Here is a 17,646-nt window from a genome sequence, read left to right on the forward strand (position 1 = left end):
CATTTTCCTTGCAGTGGTCACAATGTCTCCTGGCAATGACAGCTGATCACCAAAGGTTTCTGAACAACTGAGCTGATCAACTCAGTCATACAGAAAGTTATCCTGTGTTTATGGGGACATGATCTTGTTATTAGAAGGCTGGCTGTTTTGGTTGATGGGAGAGGAAATAAGCAGTGATTTTTATAGCTACCCTATGGAGATACATCAGATTGGGGGTTCTTCTTGTATCTCTAATCAATATTCTAGCTATTTTAAAGAAAAATTTATTTTCTTGAAACTATTATTTTTCTTTTGGTAGGGTTAAATGTGAGTTTCAGTCATATCTCTTGCATGAAGTAATATTAAATGCATGCTAAAATGTATACATTTGTTCATGATCTGTGAGGTGAAAATGGTTACAAAGGATGAAATTATGGTAACTAAAGTTTTTCCTGATGTATCCTACTTTCAGATATTAGGAATGAGGCTGCTTTCATATCACGGCTATTAATTCCATTCTTCTGCTCCGTTATAGGAGCAGAATAACTAAAATAATGGAAGTGCCAGATTTGGCAAGTAACTTACAGCAACGGAGCCTATCCGATCCCATTGGCTATATTGGGATCCGTTAGGTTTCTGTTCGGGAGAAAGTTTTTTTTTGCGGAGAAAAAAGTCCTGCATGTAGGACTTATCTCCCCACTATCTTTCAATCAACTGTGTGATGGAAGCCCCAAATGGAGCCATCCGCACAGATGTGAAGGTAGCCTTAGAAAGCACTATTTGCTTGGGAGACAGAAATGTCTCATGTGCGCTCTGCTCAATTTGTACAGGCTTTAATAAATATACAGGTGACTCTTAAACTGTCTCCAAGATAGGAGATCCTATGGTGAATCTGTCAGGTAATTTTCCCTAGTTTAACATCAGAAGGCTGTACATGCATGCTAAACATACCTTTATGTCATTTGGCTCTTTATTGAATGTCTTGACAATGTCAAAGGTGCTTTGCTTCTGAAAGTTCCCAGGCCCTGTGCCCTCCCCTGCTGTGTGCTCCTCCCCTTCTTTGTGCTCCTCCCCTGAGCTCCCAAGGCTTCCCCCCACTCTCCCCTGACATGCGAACGATGCAGACAGCACACAGCGGGGAAGCGCTTCATCGTCTTGACATCAGTGGGAGGAGAACACAGCAGGGAAGGGCAGTGGGCCTGGACACTTTCAAAAGCAAAGCAGCCCCTCCACCTCTGGACATTTTCCCTGAATATTCAATAAAGAGGCAAATGACGTAAAGGTATGTTTAGCATGCTCGTACAAGGTTCTGATGGCCATTGCTGGTAGTTAGATTAGTGAAATCTACCTGACAGACTTTAAAGTGTACTTATTATACTTCATCCCTCTGATGTGGTAATGGGGGTGAAAGTGAAGGTAACCATACACAGTAGATGATTTGTATGGATGTATCCAGACTCTTAATGACAGCAGATGCTGGGAAAAAAGGGTCAGACAGGCTGGATTTCAATATGTAAGTTCTCGTGGGAGAGAGGTGTCTCACTCCAGTGAGAAAACATGCATACTTGGCCTAGCATGCACATGTATGGTGGGGTCAGGAGAAACAGCTATCTAAGATGTATGGCCACCATTTGTAATCCAAACGAGCCCACTCTTTATAGGTCCCCTAATTCTACATAAGAGAGCAGCAGCACTAAAAGTGGTGTGGCGTCTGAACTACATATCATGCTAACTGCAAATTAATGAAATTGATGCTTTCCAGAGCTATCTCATCATACATATAAATACTTCATTTTTATTTTGAATATAGATCCTATAGAAAATGTTATATGATCTCACATGGTGTAAGTTGGTGGGCCCCGGTAAAGGTTTTACATAAATGACCAGTCCTGAACAGCCGATTGAGGAGCAAACTACTGAGGCGGGCATGTACACATTGAACCCTTTTTATTAAACTATATAATAAAACAATGTACTATATATACACATATACAAATATCTCCATAATGTCAATACATTGTACGTGAATACACAGTATGTCTAAGGGCTGTAGTAAACCAACAGATTATCTGACCAATTTCTGTCCAGTCAGACCAATAATTGGTGTGTAGAGCAAAAGATCTGTGCGTGTAACCGGCCATCTGACCAATGACTGGTCAGAAAATCTGTCGGTGTAATACAGGCCTAAGCAAAGCATCATCTCAGCTGCAAAGATCCCTATCTGTTATAATGCACACATATTTTTCTCATTTTTGTTTGTTGTAAAACGTACCTGTGTGGTCGATATTCAACAATAAAACAATATATTCCTAACAGCAATATTTTAGGTGATTTTGTATTATTTGTGGTGTTATAATAATTACAATAATTCAGCCATCTAAGTAAATTTCTTATATGTAGTATTAGTACATAGAGGGAATTTATCATCAATTTATCATAAACTAGGCACATCCTCTGGCAGTCTGTGCACCTAAACTGAAATCTGCATCAGCTAAGTGCTGCCGTAGATTTCAGTCTTTTTTATGCTAGCCCCCCCACCCTCTTACCATGCCCCCTTCTCAGGAAAGTGGAGTGGTCAGCTTAGAGCGCCACTTGCGCCTAAATTTACACAAGGTTTGTGGCTTTTTTTACGCCAGAAAACTGCCAATGGGGGTTGATAAATTCTTTCCATAGTATTTCCTATATTTGTGTTATTTGTTCAAAGTTGTTTCTCAACAAGGCATGTTTCCCATTTACACTGAGTTTTTGGTGCTGATTTTGGAGGACCTCCAACTCAAAATCAGCTAAAAAAAAAAGGCGTTCAAATCAGCCTTCCATGTTTTAGTGGGAAACAGCAGTTGCGTTTTTTTTTCTACGTGGAAAAAAGCGGCATGCCCTATTTTGGGGTAGAATCCACCCTGAAACTCCCATTGAAATGAATGGGAATTATAAAAAAACAGCTCCATACATGTCCATGTGGTTTTTGCATGTTTTTTTAAATGTTTTTGTTGTGGATCCACCCTAAAAACCACATGCTGAGAATGCAGTTTTGTATTGAAATAAGTATGGAAAAGAACGCGCATGTATTCCCCACTTAATTTTTTAGGCAGATTTTCAAAAACCTTCATGTGAACATACCCTTATAGTGTGTCTAAAAGGAGCCTAAAAACAGCAGCAGGGTAAAAGGAATATGGAATATAACTAACCTCATGTTTCAAGGGCTGAACTGCCATATAAAATACTTTGCATCTGTCAATGTCCTAAAATTCTGTTATTCAGTGGTCTGCTGTACATGTCTTCTACAAACATGGCCAACCATTAAACATGAGAGGCCTCAACGTGTGTTTGAATATGAAAGCAGTGATCTGATTGGATGCTGGCCCACCTAATGTAGTTTAGTATTAAAGTTCTGTATCAGTCTTTATATTCAGATTCACCACAAGGAGGATTGATCAACTTTTTTTTAGATGTGTGCATAACTTTTTTAAATTAGGGTTTAGAAATCCAGCACACACTCTTAGGGTATGCTAAGGTTGCAACACCGAGTAACCATACGAGCCGCAGTGGGAATAAATTTACCCACAAATTTATGCCACCATTAACAATGAAGACTGAGTAAACAATGCAGTCCTAATTACATTTTATTCTGCTGCGGCTTCAACGGCTGCGTGATAGTCGGCCACAAGGCAGGAGCATCGCAGCCACGACATACCCTTAGACCCTGTGCATATGACAGAGCGGAGAGACCTGCGTGATATAGCCATATGGTCATGGGTTGTCCTGCGCGGACAGTGCCGTATGCGCCGCTGTAGCCAATGACTGGCCTCAGCAGTGACATGTCCCCAAGCAACACATCACTTCTAGGTCACATGTGGGAACGTCACCACTAAGGCTAGTCATTGATGCACATGACCCCATTTGTGCAGAAAGTTTACACGCGGGACCCAGAAGTGCCATGAATACAGTCTAGGAGCCGTGGAACTGGAACCGAGCATCGAGGAGCAGGTAAGTATACTTCACGTCACAGGTCCTGCTAGATAGATGGAGCGAAAAAATGTAAAAAAAAATAAACTTGGACAACCCCTTTAAACAGATCAACAAGTAGATATGGGTACATAACCATACATCTAAGTTTTATCTTGAAAATAAAGTTATTTTAGCTGATAATTTTCTCCACTATCAACATGCACATTTACCAGCATTTGAGTCCCCATGGAGCCGGACTGGGTGTTGGTTTGGTTATTGGCTGCTAGGCCAGACATCTTTGTTGCCACTTCTCTTTCGAAAGAAACTATATAACATGGATGGTGTGATTTCTTGGTTGTCTTTAAAACTTAGACCTCCTCTCCATCACCTCATTACTTGTTATATCCATTGTGAAAGATTTAATTGGTAATGGCTAGATCCACTGTCAGGAATATAATTGCTTGGAGGCTAAATGAAAAATAGGTGACTCTTGCCAGGGTTTGGATGGATTGGGATCAGAAACTAATTCACTTTGGCCATCAGAGATATCGGCAAGTATTGGACAACATACCTTCAATAATTTCATTTGTGTGGACTTTTGGAATTGCAGGTAGGAGGAGAGCTGTAGCATCTTCTGTGTCCACATGCTAACTTTAACTGCCCCCCCCCCCCCACGCCCCAACAACGAGCCGTTACTTCAAAATGACTTCATGCCAGGATCTACATATACTGTACTAAAAGGTGAAGTGTTCAATTAAGGTGAAGTGCTCTGTCTAACAAATTATTATCATGGAATGAAACTGAGATATTATTGCACAGCCACTGTTCTCCTAATGGTCTAGCAGAAATAAAAGCCTTTAGACCTCCTATAGACATGCTGCTCGGCAGGAGGGCACATAATAAAGGTACATTAAGCTGCACTGTTCATGATTAAAGGGGTTGTCTCATGTGTACTAGTGTTGGGCGCGAATATTCGAATCGCGAATACGAATATTTAGAATATAGTGATATATATTCGTAATTTAGAATATTCTAGATTTTTTTTTCATCAGTAACCTCCCTTCTTGCTTGTGGGCCAATGAGAAGGCTGCAATGTCTTTGTCTGAGCTTAGCAACATCCCTAGCAACCAATAGGAAAGTTGCCTACCCCTTACTATATAAGAACCTCACCAGCAGCCATTGTATGCAGTATTTTGCAGATCTGAGAGAGACAGCAGTGTTATTGCTGTGCTCTCTGCTTTCCACTCATTACATTAGATAGTTAAATAGTTAGCTTATATATATAATACAGATAGTTAGTGGGAGATAGTCATTGTAGGTTAGATCGTGATATAGTGTAGCTGAGCACAATCGCGAATATATTGGAGAACTCTAACTGCATATAAAGCCTTTTTTTTTTTCTGCCGTGCCAATCATTTTCTCCAGTCTCAGGTAACTTCTAGCAGCATAGAAAATGTAGGAAAAGTGACCCACGCCTGTATTTCGCGCTCATTATGCGAGTATTACATTGCCGATTTTTCGCAATCAAGGAAATAATAGCGAATCCTCGAATTTGCGAATATATGACGAATATTCCCCCAAATATTCGTGAAATATCGTAATTTCTAATATTGCTCCTCCCGCTCATCACTAATGTGTACTAATAGCACATATGGATATCTATAAGACAGAATCGATCCAGTACATCTGTGCATTGCATGGACAGCCATTTATGTGTATTGCCACCATGTAATGCTACAATTTCTCTGCAGAGATCAGAATTGGGAGATACTGGGGTTAGAGAAGCTGGCTATCGTCATGGGACAACCCCATTAAAGTTGTACATTGATTTGTGATTGCAGAAGATTCTCAGTTACTGTTTCAATGCCACTAACTCTTATTTTTTCCCCAAAAGTTTTTCAGGTTCGGCTGAAGTAGATTCACCTGCTGTCCCTGAAAGGCCTTTGTCTAGTTTTGGTAAGAAATTCTTATTTGCTATAAAAGCAACAATTCATTGCTATTACTTGCAAAATTTGCATTATACTACTCAACCAATCAGACTGCAGCTGTTAGTCATGTGATGCCTATGCACTATTGCTTACCACACACAGTTCAGATTTTACAACCTAGTGCAGTATTAATGGTTAAAGTTAAATGAAGACCATGCTAAACATCTCCTTCTATCCGGACCCTTATGAATTTGAATTGGTGTATGACATAACTACACTAATAGTCTTAGGTACAATTTCTGCTACAAATGTATTTCAGAACTTAATCCATTCAATAAGGTATTATAAATTCTGCTTTGGCAACTGGAAATCATGGGTCACCACTTCCAATGGAAGTTGGCACCAATCTTTCCAAGACTCCTGCCTGGCAAATCTGTCTAAATATGCAGTTGTTTGCTTCTGTATCTAGACAACTTGCCAGAAAGCCAGATACAACAACCACGGTGGTAGCTGCCACTGCCCAGTGACCAACTAGAAGAAGAACAACCCTTGTACAGCCATTGCATGATCCTAAAACACATAGTCCTGTAGAAATCTTCCTGAGAATAGAGGTTTTCTCGTCAGGCCAATCCCTGGCCATATCCCCTTTGAGTGCATATATTCCAAACATTGCCAAACTACTGGACTCCAGGGACACATATTGTGTCTTTTCTGGTGAAGCCAATCAGCGTCTTTAATGGTAGCTGAGGACACATAGATTTGTATAGTATTTTAGGGATCCCTTCCCAGTTCAGTAGGCCTGCTAATACTGTCCCTCACTTATAGGATAGCTACCTTACATCTGGTGGCATCAGAAGCAGATCTTGCTAAGAGCTCATTTACATTCCCTCTTCACATAAAAAAAAAAAAAACATTGGTTGTATAGGTGAGCTAACCAGCACCTTGTATATTAAAGATTTATACAATATGATATACAATAACGGGTCTGGCCACCATTATTTTACTCTTGTTAAGGGCTGTTTCACACTAACGGTAAACAGATTCGACTGGCAGTTCCGTCCGGGGATAGCCTGTCGGATCCGTCCTTGCTGGGGTGCAGCCGTGCAGTGCCGGCAATCCGTCCGGCTCTATTGACTATAATGCATGCAGCAGTTTTCGTCCGGCTGCTTCTCAGAATATTTGCCAGGTTGCGGCCGGATCTTTGCCAGACCCCATTATAGTCAATGGGGCTGGACGGATTGCCAGCAGCGCACGGCTGCACCCCAGCAAGGACGGATCCAGAGCAAGGACGGATCCAGCAGGCTTTTCCCGGCCTGAACAACCTGTCAGATATGTTTACTGTTAGTGTGAAACAGTCCTAATAGTTCCTATTTTTAGTACAGATTAATAAAATATATATTTTGAGATTTGGTGGATATTTACATCTTTAAATCAATGGTTTGTGTAATATATAGCAGATCCTCCAGAGCAAGAAATGCTCTTTGTAGCTGTTCTCCATTCTGCCCAACAGATGAGGAGTCTGAACACAGAATCCCCATTATTATCTCAGAATTTCCTAATAGGGGGTATGAAAATGGGTTTTCTAAAAGGGACTACCCAATATTCATATTTGTCATGTCATGACTTCATGATCTACACCCCTAATTCCATACATAATTGCTATTTCTATTCAGTCATATCTGAAATAATATACCGTATATAAATGTACATTGATGTTCCAGATGTCAACCAAAATACCACACAAGGTACTGTAGACATTGTATCATACCCACTTACTGAAATGTCCTTCTTCTAACTTAGTGTCTGCAGAAGCAATCAACCCATACTGTGAAACCCCCTTCACCCGCTTCCATCAATTACAAGACTCAAAGGTAAGAATTTGGAGGGGTAATCAACATTTTACTATACAAGAATTCCCCCAAATAGATTGGGCACCCTCAGAGCTGCTTGATATCTATATTACCGAAAAATTAAAAAAGAACACCTGGAAAACCTAATGAGATTGAGCTGAGATTGATAAAGTATAAACTGCTAGTGGTGCTTGGCCAATGATCACCAAAGTGGTGCACCCATTATTTTGTGTTCTGCAGAAGGATATATGTTGAGGCAAGGGCACATTAATACTGGGGGCATCTTCCCTTGTTGCGATACAGGCTGCTACTCAAGTATGGCAGCAGTCATGCAGAAGCTGGATATCCTCCTGGGGTATATCATTCCATGCTCACTTGAAGCCATAGTTCAGCCAAGGTAGTAGTGGGCTGCTCTGCATCAGAGATCTACAGGTCAGAGTTGAAAGAGCTTGGAATGACATATCACAGGAGGATATCCAGCATCTGTATGACCTTTACCATACCTGAGTGTCAGCCTGTATCGCAGCAAGGGGAGATGCAACCCAGTATTACTCAACATATACCCTGCTGCAGAACCCAAAATTATGGGTGCACCACCTTGGTTGTGTGATCATTGATGACCAAGCACCACTAATAGTTTGTAAATCTTAACTCAATCACATTAAAGGGCATCTGTCAGCAGATTTGTACCTATGACACTGGCTGACCTGTTATATGAGCTCTTGGCAGCTGAAGACATCTGTGTTGATCCCATGTTCATATGTGCCTGTATTGCTGCGAAAAATAAAGTTTTAATAAATGCAACTTAGTCTCTAGGAGAAATTCATTTTTTGTCGTTACTCCCAGAGGCTCTGCTCTCTCTTCAACTGCCGCACCATCTGCACTTTGATTGACAGGGCCAGGCAGGTGTGATTACGTTCTCACTGCCTGACCAATAAAAGTGCAGACGGAGTGGTAGTTGCAAATAGAGGTGTAATGGCGACATCCCTGTTGATCCCAGAAGCCCATTTGATTTTCATTAAAACATAACTTTTCTCAGAAAAGTGGGCACATATGCTCATGGGACCAACATAGATGTCTTCACCTGCCAAGTGTACATGTAACAGGTCAGCCAGTGTCATAGGTATAAATCTGCTGACAGATGCCCTTTAAGCTTTCCAGGTGTTCTTTTTTTATTTTCCGGTAGTGTGTTTATATTGCTTGCTTTCCAGACAACCATGGTGGGAACTTATTAAATGATTTGTTCTTCTCACTCTTGTCATTTCCATCTCGTGGAGATACATTGGGGGAATTTATTAGGTCAGATTTGGTTGAGTCTGTGTTAGTGTCATTTGCACCAAATTTATCAAACATTGAACACTTTTTTATAAAGTTGGCGCATCTTCACAAAGAACACATTTCTCTATGGATTTTACTCCATTTTTAACGCCACCTCCATGTGTGTATCCCTGATTAGCATTACTACGCATCCCCACTTTTCCACACGTTTCAAAGGTGGCAATAAAATAACAAAAAGTTGGAAACTTTACACAAAAAGGTCATGTGCCAAAAAGTGTTATCTTTTTACAACATAAAACTGGCACAAGTCATATGATAAATTTACCTCATTGCACTTAGATAAGGAAATTTGAACCCCAATGTAGACTGATAAATCCCCAGTGCGAATCTCTTAGTTGCAGCCCAGCTGATACTAATGGAACCTATGAAACTGGGTTGGCCCCAAGAGGAAGCCCTGTCCTCCTTCCGAGTGTCATCATAAAACTGCTTTGTGGAAAGCTGCAACATGACATTCCTAGCAACTTCTAAGGGGTTGGGGTAGCGCCAGTTTGGACAAGATACCTTTGGATGGATTTTCCATTGAATTTTATGATATGCCATTGGCTATGTTAATATCAGTGTCAGAAGCTCCAAAAAATGGACACCTCCGTGGAATCCAATGGACCCCCATTGCAAATCAGTGGAGTCTTAAAGCGATATCTGTTTGTCATTTGGACCCTAGAAGAGTGGGCTGAGGTTGCTTCAGGCAACCTTTTGTGCATAGGACTGCAATTTAGGCCCTTGAAATAAATGTGGTCATTCTGTGCCTCCTGCACAGTGCCAGGAAAGATCTGCCATCAGTAGAACATCATTCTAATGAACAGTGGACATTTTATGTGAAATGTTATAATTACTCTTCACTCTATAATGATTCTTACCTTTATTTCAAATTATGCAGGATTCTAAGAATGGCAAAATCCGGTCATGTTCTACAATGCCCATGTTTACTCCAGGAGAGGATAGAAGTCATGCCAGGCAAGTCTGACTGCTTTTAAAATATTGGCCCAGAACCAACATTTAAAGGGCACAAAACGGGCAGATTCATTTTGGTTTAGTTAATGTAATTTAAACCTCAAACCAGTCATAAACATAACATTTTATTCGACAGCATGTGACATGAAAGAAGGAACAAGGTAGTTCTGCAACATCAGCCTCTGCACATTCTCACTATAAAAGTCAATGAAGCAGCTAAAATAGGAAGTATACAGTTTATAATCATAGGCCATTACAGATCAAATTCCTTCAAGAATGAAAGCAAATAAAAGAAAATGAAGATTTCAGAAATGAAAATTACTTCTCCACACTTTCCGGCCATGGAAATAGGATACCTTTTGGCCACAAGTTCTTTCATCCACTATTTGGCAGTGCTTACCCCATTGACATACCTAGTCATCTTTCCTTGATATGCTTATTATTTCTGTGCGGTTTGAAGGAGCTGAATATTTCTAGTATCATATGGATTTGGTGGAAAACTATAAAATGGCCTGTATTTCCTCCACCAGAGGGCATTATACATAAGGACAATAGGATTACATGAGAATAATGTAATGTCTCTGGCCATCTCAATATGACCAATCAAGGCCTAACTAAAGGTGACCACTTTTACAATAATGAAAATGTATTTGGGGCCTCATCAACCTTTGTCTATTATTTGATGGGGGAGAAATTGGAATAATTCTACTGAGTCGCAGGAGAATCCACTGTATATTGTTTGATGTTCTGTTCATTACAGGAATATTGGTGAGACGGCTAAGGAGAAGAAGAGTGATGATGAAGATGGAAAAACTCAGCGAATCACGCAAATTATACACAATGAGCAGGAAGGTTACTCCACTGTGGACTCTCCTGCAGATAACAAGAGGTTTAGTCTCCCCTCCGACTTGTACAAAGATGAAATACTAGATGACTTGACCATATCACCCTATGCCAGCTACACATCCATCTATGACAAGTCACGGCCAGTACTTAGTGGATGGTTGGATAAGCTGTCCCCACAAGGGTAAGTTGGATGACAACGTCTCAAAATGTATTCTCTATCCAGTATTGAAATCTTTTGGTCTTGCTGGCTTGAAGTATCATGTAATGCTTTCCTGTGAGGCCTGTGGCAGTGCAGTTATGTTCTGTTTTGCCTTTACATCTGACATGAACCCCAAATGGCCCTTATTTAGTAGCGCCAGTGTATTACATGGTAATATGAGTGACTTGCTGGTAGCTTCACTCATGCTATATCCATGACAAGCAATGCTACCACACACCACTTGATCTAAGTACAGTACAATATTATGAAGAATTCAGATAGGGCTACAATATGTCCAGATGTTCAGGCCACATTGCATCTCATCTATATGCCCAGTTTCATCTGATGTTTATATGTGAGAAAATTCAGATTCCATGTCACCTTGCTCTTAACTTCACTTGTCACCAAATATGTAGTTCTGTCAATATCAGCCTTAAAATATAGGTAGGTAACATTTTGGAGGTTGGGAGACTGATCCATATTCACTTTATATCAGTGTATATGATAGTATTTGGTTTATATATCTATGACCTCATTGTACTGATATTACTGATATTTTTGCAGGAACTATGTCTTTCAAAGAAGATATGTGAAATTTGATGGCAAGAATCTAATGTATTTCAGTAATGACAAGGTAAGTACATAGTCGATACTCAATGTCAGTTTACTGCGATCTTTTTACATGCATGGTTCTTCTTTAAATCAAAGATGAGGATTGATAGCTTAAAGGGGTTATTAGTATAGGTCATCAATGTTTGAGCAGCTATCAGTTCCACGAGTGCTACTGTGTTTGTGTAAAGAATGAATGGGATGTGACCTTTTAAACCTTTTACTTTATCTTTTATCAAGTCTTTTAGTATTAGCTCACCTTTACCTTTATCGTGTTGTGAGTTTATTGCATTGGGATGTGAACTCTTTATACCGTAGCTTAATATTATCCTAAGCCTAGAGGTGTCAACAGAATGCTTCTTGTGAAAAGTTTCTGAACAAGTAATTATTCTGCCACTGATGTACGTTTCTGTTGAGTGTAGTGAAGTAGAAGATAGTGAACTCGCAATAATCATTCCCCTAGCGACACCAGTTGCATGTAGAATTTCAGTGAGGGAGATGCAGTAGACATGCCCTTAGGTACATTGAATGTACCTTAAGAAATGATTATAGCGGTCAAAGGAAAATCCTCTCTGTGAAGCATGTCTGACAAACACGAAAAGACTGCAGGAAACAGGATATGAGCTTACGGAAGAGGAGGAGAATGTTACAAGAATGTCATGACATGGTAACTTCAGTATCTAAATAAGTATAGCTGATAACAGAAAACACTGAATAAAATGAATATGGATTATAGATGAAAACCATTATCTGTGACATCACACTAATTGTAGGTATTTGCTCTGTGGGACAAGATCAAGGCCCTTTTACAAGTGTCGATGAACGTAACAGTTATCAGAAATTAGCATAATCCAACTGAAAGGGATTTTTCTTCTTAATACCCCTTTTCCACTTCACATAGCGTTAATTACAGAAGTATTTTATATATCCATCATTACATCTATGTAATGAACTTAATTTACACTCTTTGATGTTTTGCACCTGAGATACCACATGCTATCGTCAGTAAGGTGGGTGTGAAAAAGGAGCAGTGGGTCTGAAATGTGTTGCCTGGGAATGGACCTATTTTTTTGTTTGACTATATATTTTTTTTACTGCAACTGGATGCAAGCTTGTGATTTTAATGGATTTTCTACAACAAAGCATTAATGCTGTGGCGATGGGAATCCCGTTTTTTTTTTATTACTCTTGTAGTTTGATGACTCTGGGAGAATGTGTGCTAGGAGTGGTGAGCTGACAAGTATTTCCATTTGTATCAGAAATGAGTGTTCCTATGGTAAATGCCCAGTGTAAGCGTGCTGCATGCCGCATGTTGCATGCTCGTTCATCTGTTGATCGCATATTTTATGTGGCACATAAAATTATTTTAGTCAAACAGTGAATCTATATAGGGACAAATGATCGCAGTAGCGATCATTCATCCCCATACAGAGAGGATGGTTGCTGCATATAAAGCAACAATCAGGCGACTATTAGTTCATTCCTGATTATTGCCTGTGCATCAGCTCATGTTAAAGGGCCATAAGTGTACAGCTTCTATAGAGGCAGTTCTAAAACAGAATCTGAAAAACAAGTTTTGACCGAACATAAGATTTTCATTTTCAAGTACCATATTGTGGAATTAATAGAAAAGATTTTCTGTTTAGGACCCTCATTTGTGGAGGACCTAGCACATCCATGCTTTACACAGATCAGCTATTCATTTCATTGAGTGTCCTGCAAATTTTATTTTCTTCTGTGGTGGTGCTCCTGGGTGATTAAAGGGGTTTTCTGGGATTTTAATATTGATGACCTATCCTCAATATCAGATCACTGGAGGTCCCCCCTCCCATCACCCCCACTGTATGTAGAGGCCTTTGTGCTCCTTGAATGCTTAGGCCTCTACCTAGGCCATGTGACGTTACATTCCTCAATCAAATGGACTAGGTGCTGCTCAGTCCTATTCGAGTGAATGGAGCTGAGCTGTGATGCCAAGCACAGCCGCTATCAAATAAAATGGCACTGTGCTTGGTAAGCTGCATGAAGGCTGTGGCGCTCAACGGAGCTCTGGTCAGCACCGCGGCTTCCTCAAACAGGTCATCAGCGGGGATACTGGGAGTTGGATTCATATTGATGCCCTATCCTAGGAATAGATCATCAATACGAAACTCCTGGAGAACCCCTTGTTGACATTCCTCCACTCCGTGAAATAACTGTTTCAGTATTGGGACAACATGTGATTTTTTTTTTCTCCAGAGGAAACTGTGTATTCTGTAAAGGAACACTAAACCTAGAAATGAATGATAAGTAACAGGAAGTAATGTTACACAGACTATTAGTCGGTCTCCAACATTTTCTGAAATAAACCCATAGAGAACACAGGGGTTAAGTTCCTGCTAAGCTGTCTGATTTTCTGCTGGTAAAAGGCTGAGAGGTGGAGTTTTACCAGGGGCCAGGGCCGAGGGAATTCAAGAGAATGGGGCTCAGCTTCAATACCAAGCACCCCTTTAACAATTTTTAGGTGTTACTAAAGTAAGGGCGGGGGGATCCTACTATTTTCAGTTGTCTTACAGTTTGTCAGGACAATGGAGAGGTGGATGGGTTGATGACCATATTCTGCCATATTCTGGGACACAGAGAGAGGATTGATTTATTTCTCCGTTTTAATTGTAATATGATACAAAATACGGTAGGTTCAAATTAAAATAGGAGATTGAGGGAGGAAGTGCTGGGATATTTTTAGTGCTTTTTCTATGTTTAGTGTTCCTTCCTCCACAGGGATTTGTTATTATGCATTTACTTTCTTAATTCTTTAACCATACTCCTTTCTGTTCTTTTCTGTTGCCAAGCCAAAGGAGCTGCATATAACCACAGGTAATGTTTGAGGGTCAGCCTTTGGCACTAGGCAATTCATTCTCCGAACCATTGTTAGTCATGACATTTAAAGGTACTGTTTAGTAGCCGATTAGTTGAAGAAATGTCTGCACTTGTTCCATAGATTTGAAAAGGGTTTATAAACCTCCATGCACATGTTGTGGGAACAATGCCATTCAAATGTATGCTACAGATTTTCTGTTGCAGAAATTTTTGCAACAAATCTGCAATGGAAGCACTCATTAGTTACAATTAAACATGAGAAAACAAGAACAGATTAGAATGTGTTACTATCTGGTTTAACTGGCACATTTTCTTTAACTTTGCTACTTGCTTTTATCTCTACCACTTCCTTTTACAACAGTTGTTGTGGTCTCTGAATGTTGATTAACCTTTCCTGCAAATATGATACAATATGACACAATGTGACAGATGCACAGCTGGACAATAGTACACACAATGTCTGCTAACAGCATTCCGAGTAAATCTATTGCACCCGGTCTCTTTTCAGGACATTTATTCTAAAGGTGTCATCCCCCTGACCTCTATTGAAATGGCTCGTTCAACCAAGGAGAACAAGTTTGAAGTAGTGACAAAACACCGGATTTTTGTATTCCGTGCTGAGAGTGAAGGTGGGTACAGATCAATCAGTATACTACAAGAATTATTACAACCATGAAAGAAATACCCCACCCAAAATAAGTCAGCCCCCCCCCGCAACAGTCTTCTCCTGTAAAAAAAAGTTTCAGACCTTGTGTTTGTGGCTTTTAAATGCCATTGTGCCGCCTCAATCACTTTCCTGAAATGGGGTGTAATGGGGGTGTGGCCAGTGGGCTACGCTTTTTATCTTCTTTAACGCCAGTTTTCTGGCTTAAAAGGGTTGTGCCATCTGATGCATTGAGACCAATGTCAAATAGGAGCGGGTCTCACCTCTGGGACCTGCACCTACCTCCAGAACGAGACCTCCAAAGTGAGCAGAGAGCAGCCGCACATGCACGACCACCCTGCGTTCATTTCTAGGGAACTGACTGAAGTTTCAATAGAAGCCAACGGAGCGGTAACACGCTCGGCTATTTTTGTCAGTGCCCTAGAAATGAATAGAGAGCGCACCGTGCAAGCGCTCTTCTTCTCTTTCAGGGGCCCATTTTGAAGATGCGTGGTCTCAGAGGTGGGACCCGCACATATCTGACTTACAGGTGAAACTCGAAAAATTAGAATATTGTGTAAAGTTCTTTTATTTCAGTAATGCAACTTAAAAAAACTGACATATGAGATAGACTCAAAACATGGAAAGCGAGATGTTTCAAGCCTTTATTTGGTATAATTTGGATGATTATGGCTTACAGTTTATGAAAACCCCAAAGTCACAATCTCAGGTACCCTTTGCTCAGGGGGTATGGATTAATTAGCTGACTAGAGTGTGACACTTTGAGCCTAGAATATTGAAACTTTTCACAAAATTCTAATTTTAAGCTGCATTAATGCAATTCCTTTTAAGTTGTATTACTGAAATAAAATGGACTTTTGCACAATAGTCTAATTTTTCGAGTTTCACCTGTAGATCCTCAAAATGACACAATCCCTTTAAATGAAGACAAAAATGGACAGCAGCACAGAACTGCTGTAGAGTTCTGTTTAGGTGCATCCTCTGGGCACGCAAGGGATATCATAAATTCCTCCGATTGTTTTCTGTTTTTCTGTGTATTACAGTTTTATAGACTCTGTGAAGCCTTATTCCACATGAGCGGGTACACGGCAGTTCAAAACATGTGAACAATATCAGACGCACCAAATCCAAAGATACAAAAAGCTGAAAACGTTTATAAATCCTTAGGGAGGATGCAAGCAGCTGTCTACTGAAATCTTCCTCGAGTGGCCCTCAGTTACTTCCTGCTTCCTGATCTTTAATAGCGCCTCAATAGGATTTCCTGTTCTATAGTGCAGGATGTCTCTGAATTTTATAGGAAAAATGGTTTCCCTACATATTCAGCAGGTGACATTGAGAGTATTGTCATTGCCAGCTATTCATGAAATACCCTATGTTTATTTTGGGGGGGTTCCTTTAAATCACAAATGTATTTTTTGCTGTGTCTAATGATAATTGTGATGCAAAATAGGAAATGGAACGTCCAGGATACAGTGTTTCCATTAATGTTCCCTTTGTGTTCTGTGTCAGGTTGTGTGGTTTTCCAAGGACAGTATGTTTTGGATTTTTTCTCATATTTTACATGTGTTTTTGTTGCTTATTACAGTTGCAAGTCATGTGACTAGAGTGTCTTGCATGCTACCCAATAACCAAGGGTGTATGTACGGTAGAGGTAGTCCATGCTGCTGTAATATTTTTCCCAGGTCGGTCTAACCCCTATTTTAGTGAGTTATGGAAATAAAATGCATGTAAGAGGGTTTGAAATCAGCCTTTGTGCCTCTTAACTGTTGCTATGGATTATGCTGCTGTAGTAGCGCCACAACCTTCTTGCTACTTCCCGCAGGCCAGTGACATCACAACTATAGGTCACATGGCCTGGGCGCAGCTCAGCCCCATTGAAGTGAATACAAGTGTCGCTTCCTTCTCAAACAGCTGATTGACGGGGATCCCAGGTGTCGGACCCAAACCAATAAGATGCTGATGACCTATCGAAAGGATAGATCCTCAGTAAAAAAAGGTGTACAACCCCTTTAAGTGTACCACATAACTTGCAGTCATAATATACCATGTTGTGATGATATGTGATTTACCATATGTTGTGCCGCAAAAAGGGCTTTCCAGAAATTAAAGTTTTTAATGGCCTCCCCATCTAACAGAGGTCTGGATATGTAGGCTGGTCTCCCTATCTAACAGGGGCCTGGATGTGTAGGCTGGTCTCCCATTCTAACAGAGGACTGCATGTGTAGGCCGATCTCCCCATAAAACAGAGGTCTGGATGTGTAGGCTGGCATCCCCATGTAACAGGTCTGGATGTGTAGGCTGGTCCCCCCATCTAACAGAGGTCTTGATGCATAGGCTGGTCTCCCGATATAAGGCTTCGTTCACACGGGTGAGATTTCCACGCGGGTGCAATGCGGTAGGTGAACGCATTGCACCCGCACTGAATCCGGACCCATTCATTTCAATGGGGCTGTTCAGATGAGCGATGATTTTCACGCATCA

The 17,646-nt window shown here is 40.5% G+C and overlaps 1 protein-coding gene across 3 annotated transcripts in view; it reads left to right on the forward strand.

Moving 5' to 3' along the window:
- ARAP3 (ArfGAP with RhoGAP domain, ankyrin repeat and PH domain 3) overlaps positions 1-17,646 on the forward strand; it is a 150,398-nt gene that overhangs the window by 60,963 nt on the left and 71,789 nt on the right. For all 3 annotated transcript variants that reach the window (XM_040441106.1, XM_040441098.1, XM_040441113.1), the window contains exons 3-8: positions 5,819-5,880; positions 7,653-7,723; positions 9,918-9,994; positions 10,752-11,018; positions 11,601-11,670; positions 15,010-15,130. In XM_040441106.1, the coding sequence (XP_040297040.1) occupies positions 5,819-5,880; positions 7,653-7,723; positions 9,918-9,994; positions 10,752-11,018; positions 11,601-11,670; positions 15,010-15,130 (668 nt within the window). The remainder of the gene's footprint in view (positions 1-5,818; positions 5,881-7,652; positions 7,724-9,917; positions 9,995-10,751; positions 11,019-11,600; positions 11,671-15,009; positions 15,131-17,646) is intronic.

Source organism: Bufo bufo, chromosome 1 (assembly GCF_905171765.1).
Source record: "Bufo bufo chromosome 1, aBufBuf1.1, whole genome shotgun sequence".
NCBI lineage: Eukaryota > Metazoa > Chordata > Amphibia > Anura > Bufonidae > Bufo > Bufo bufo.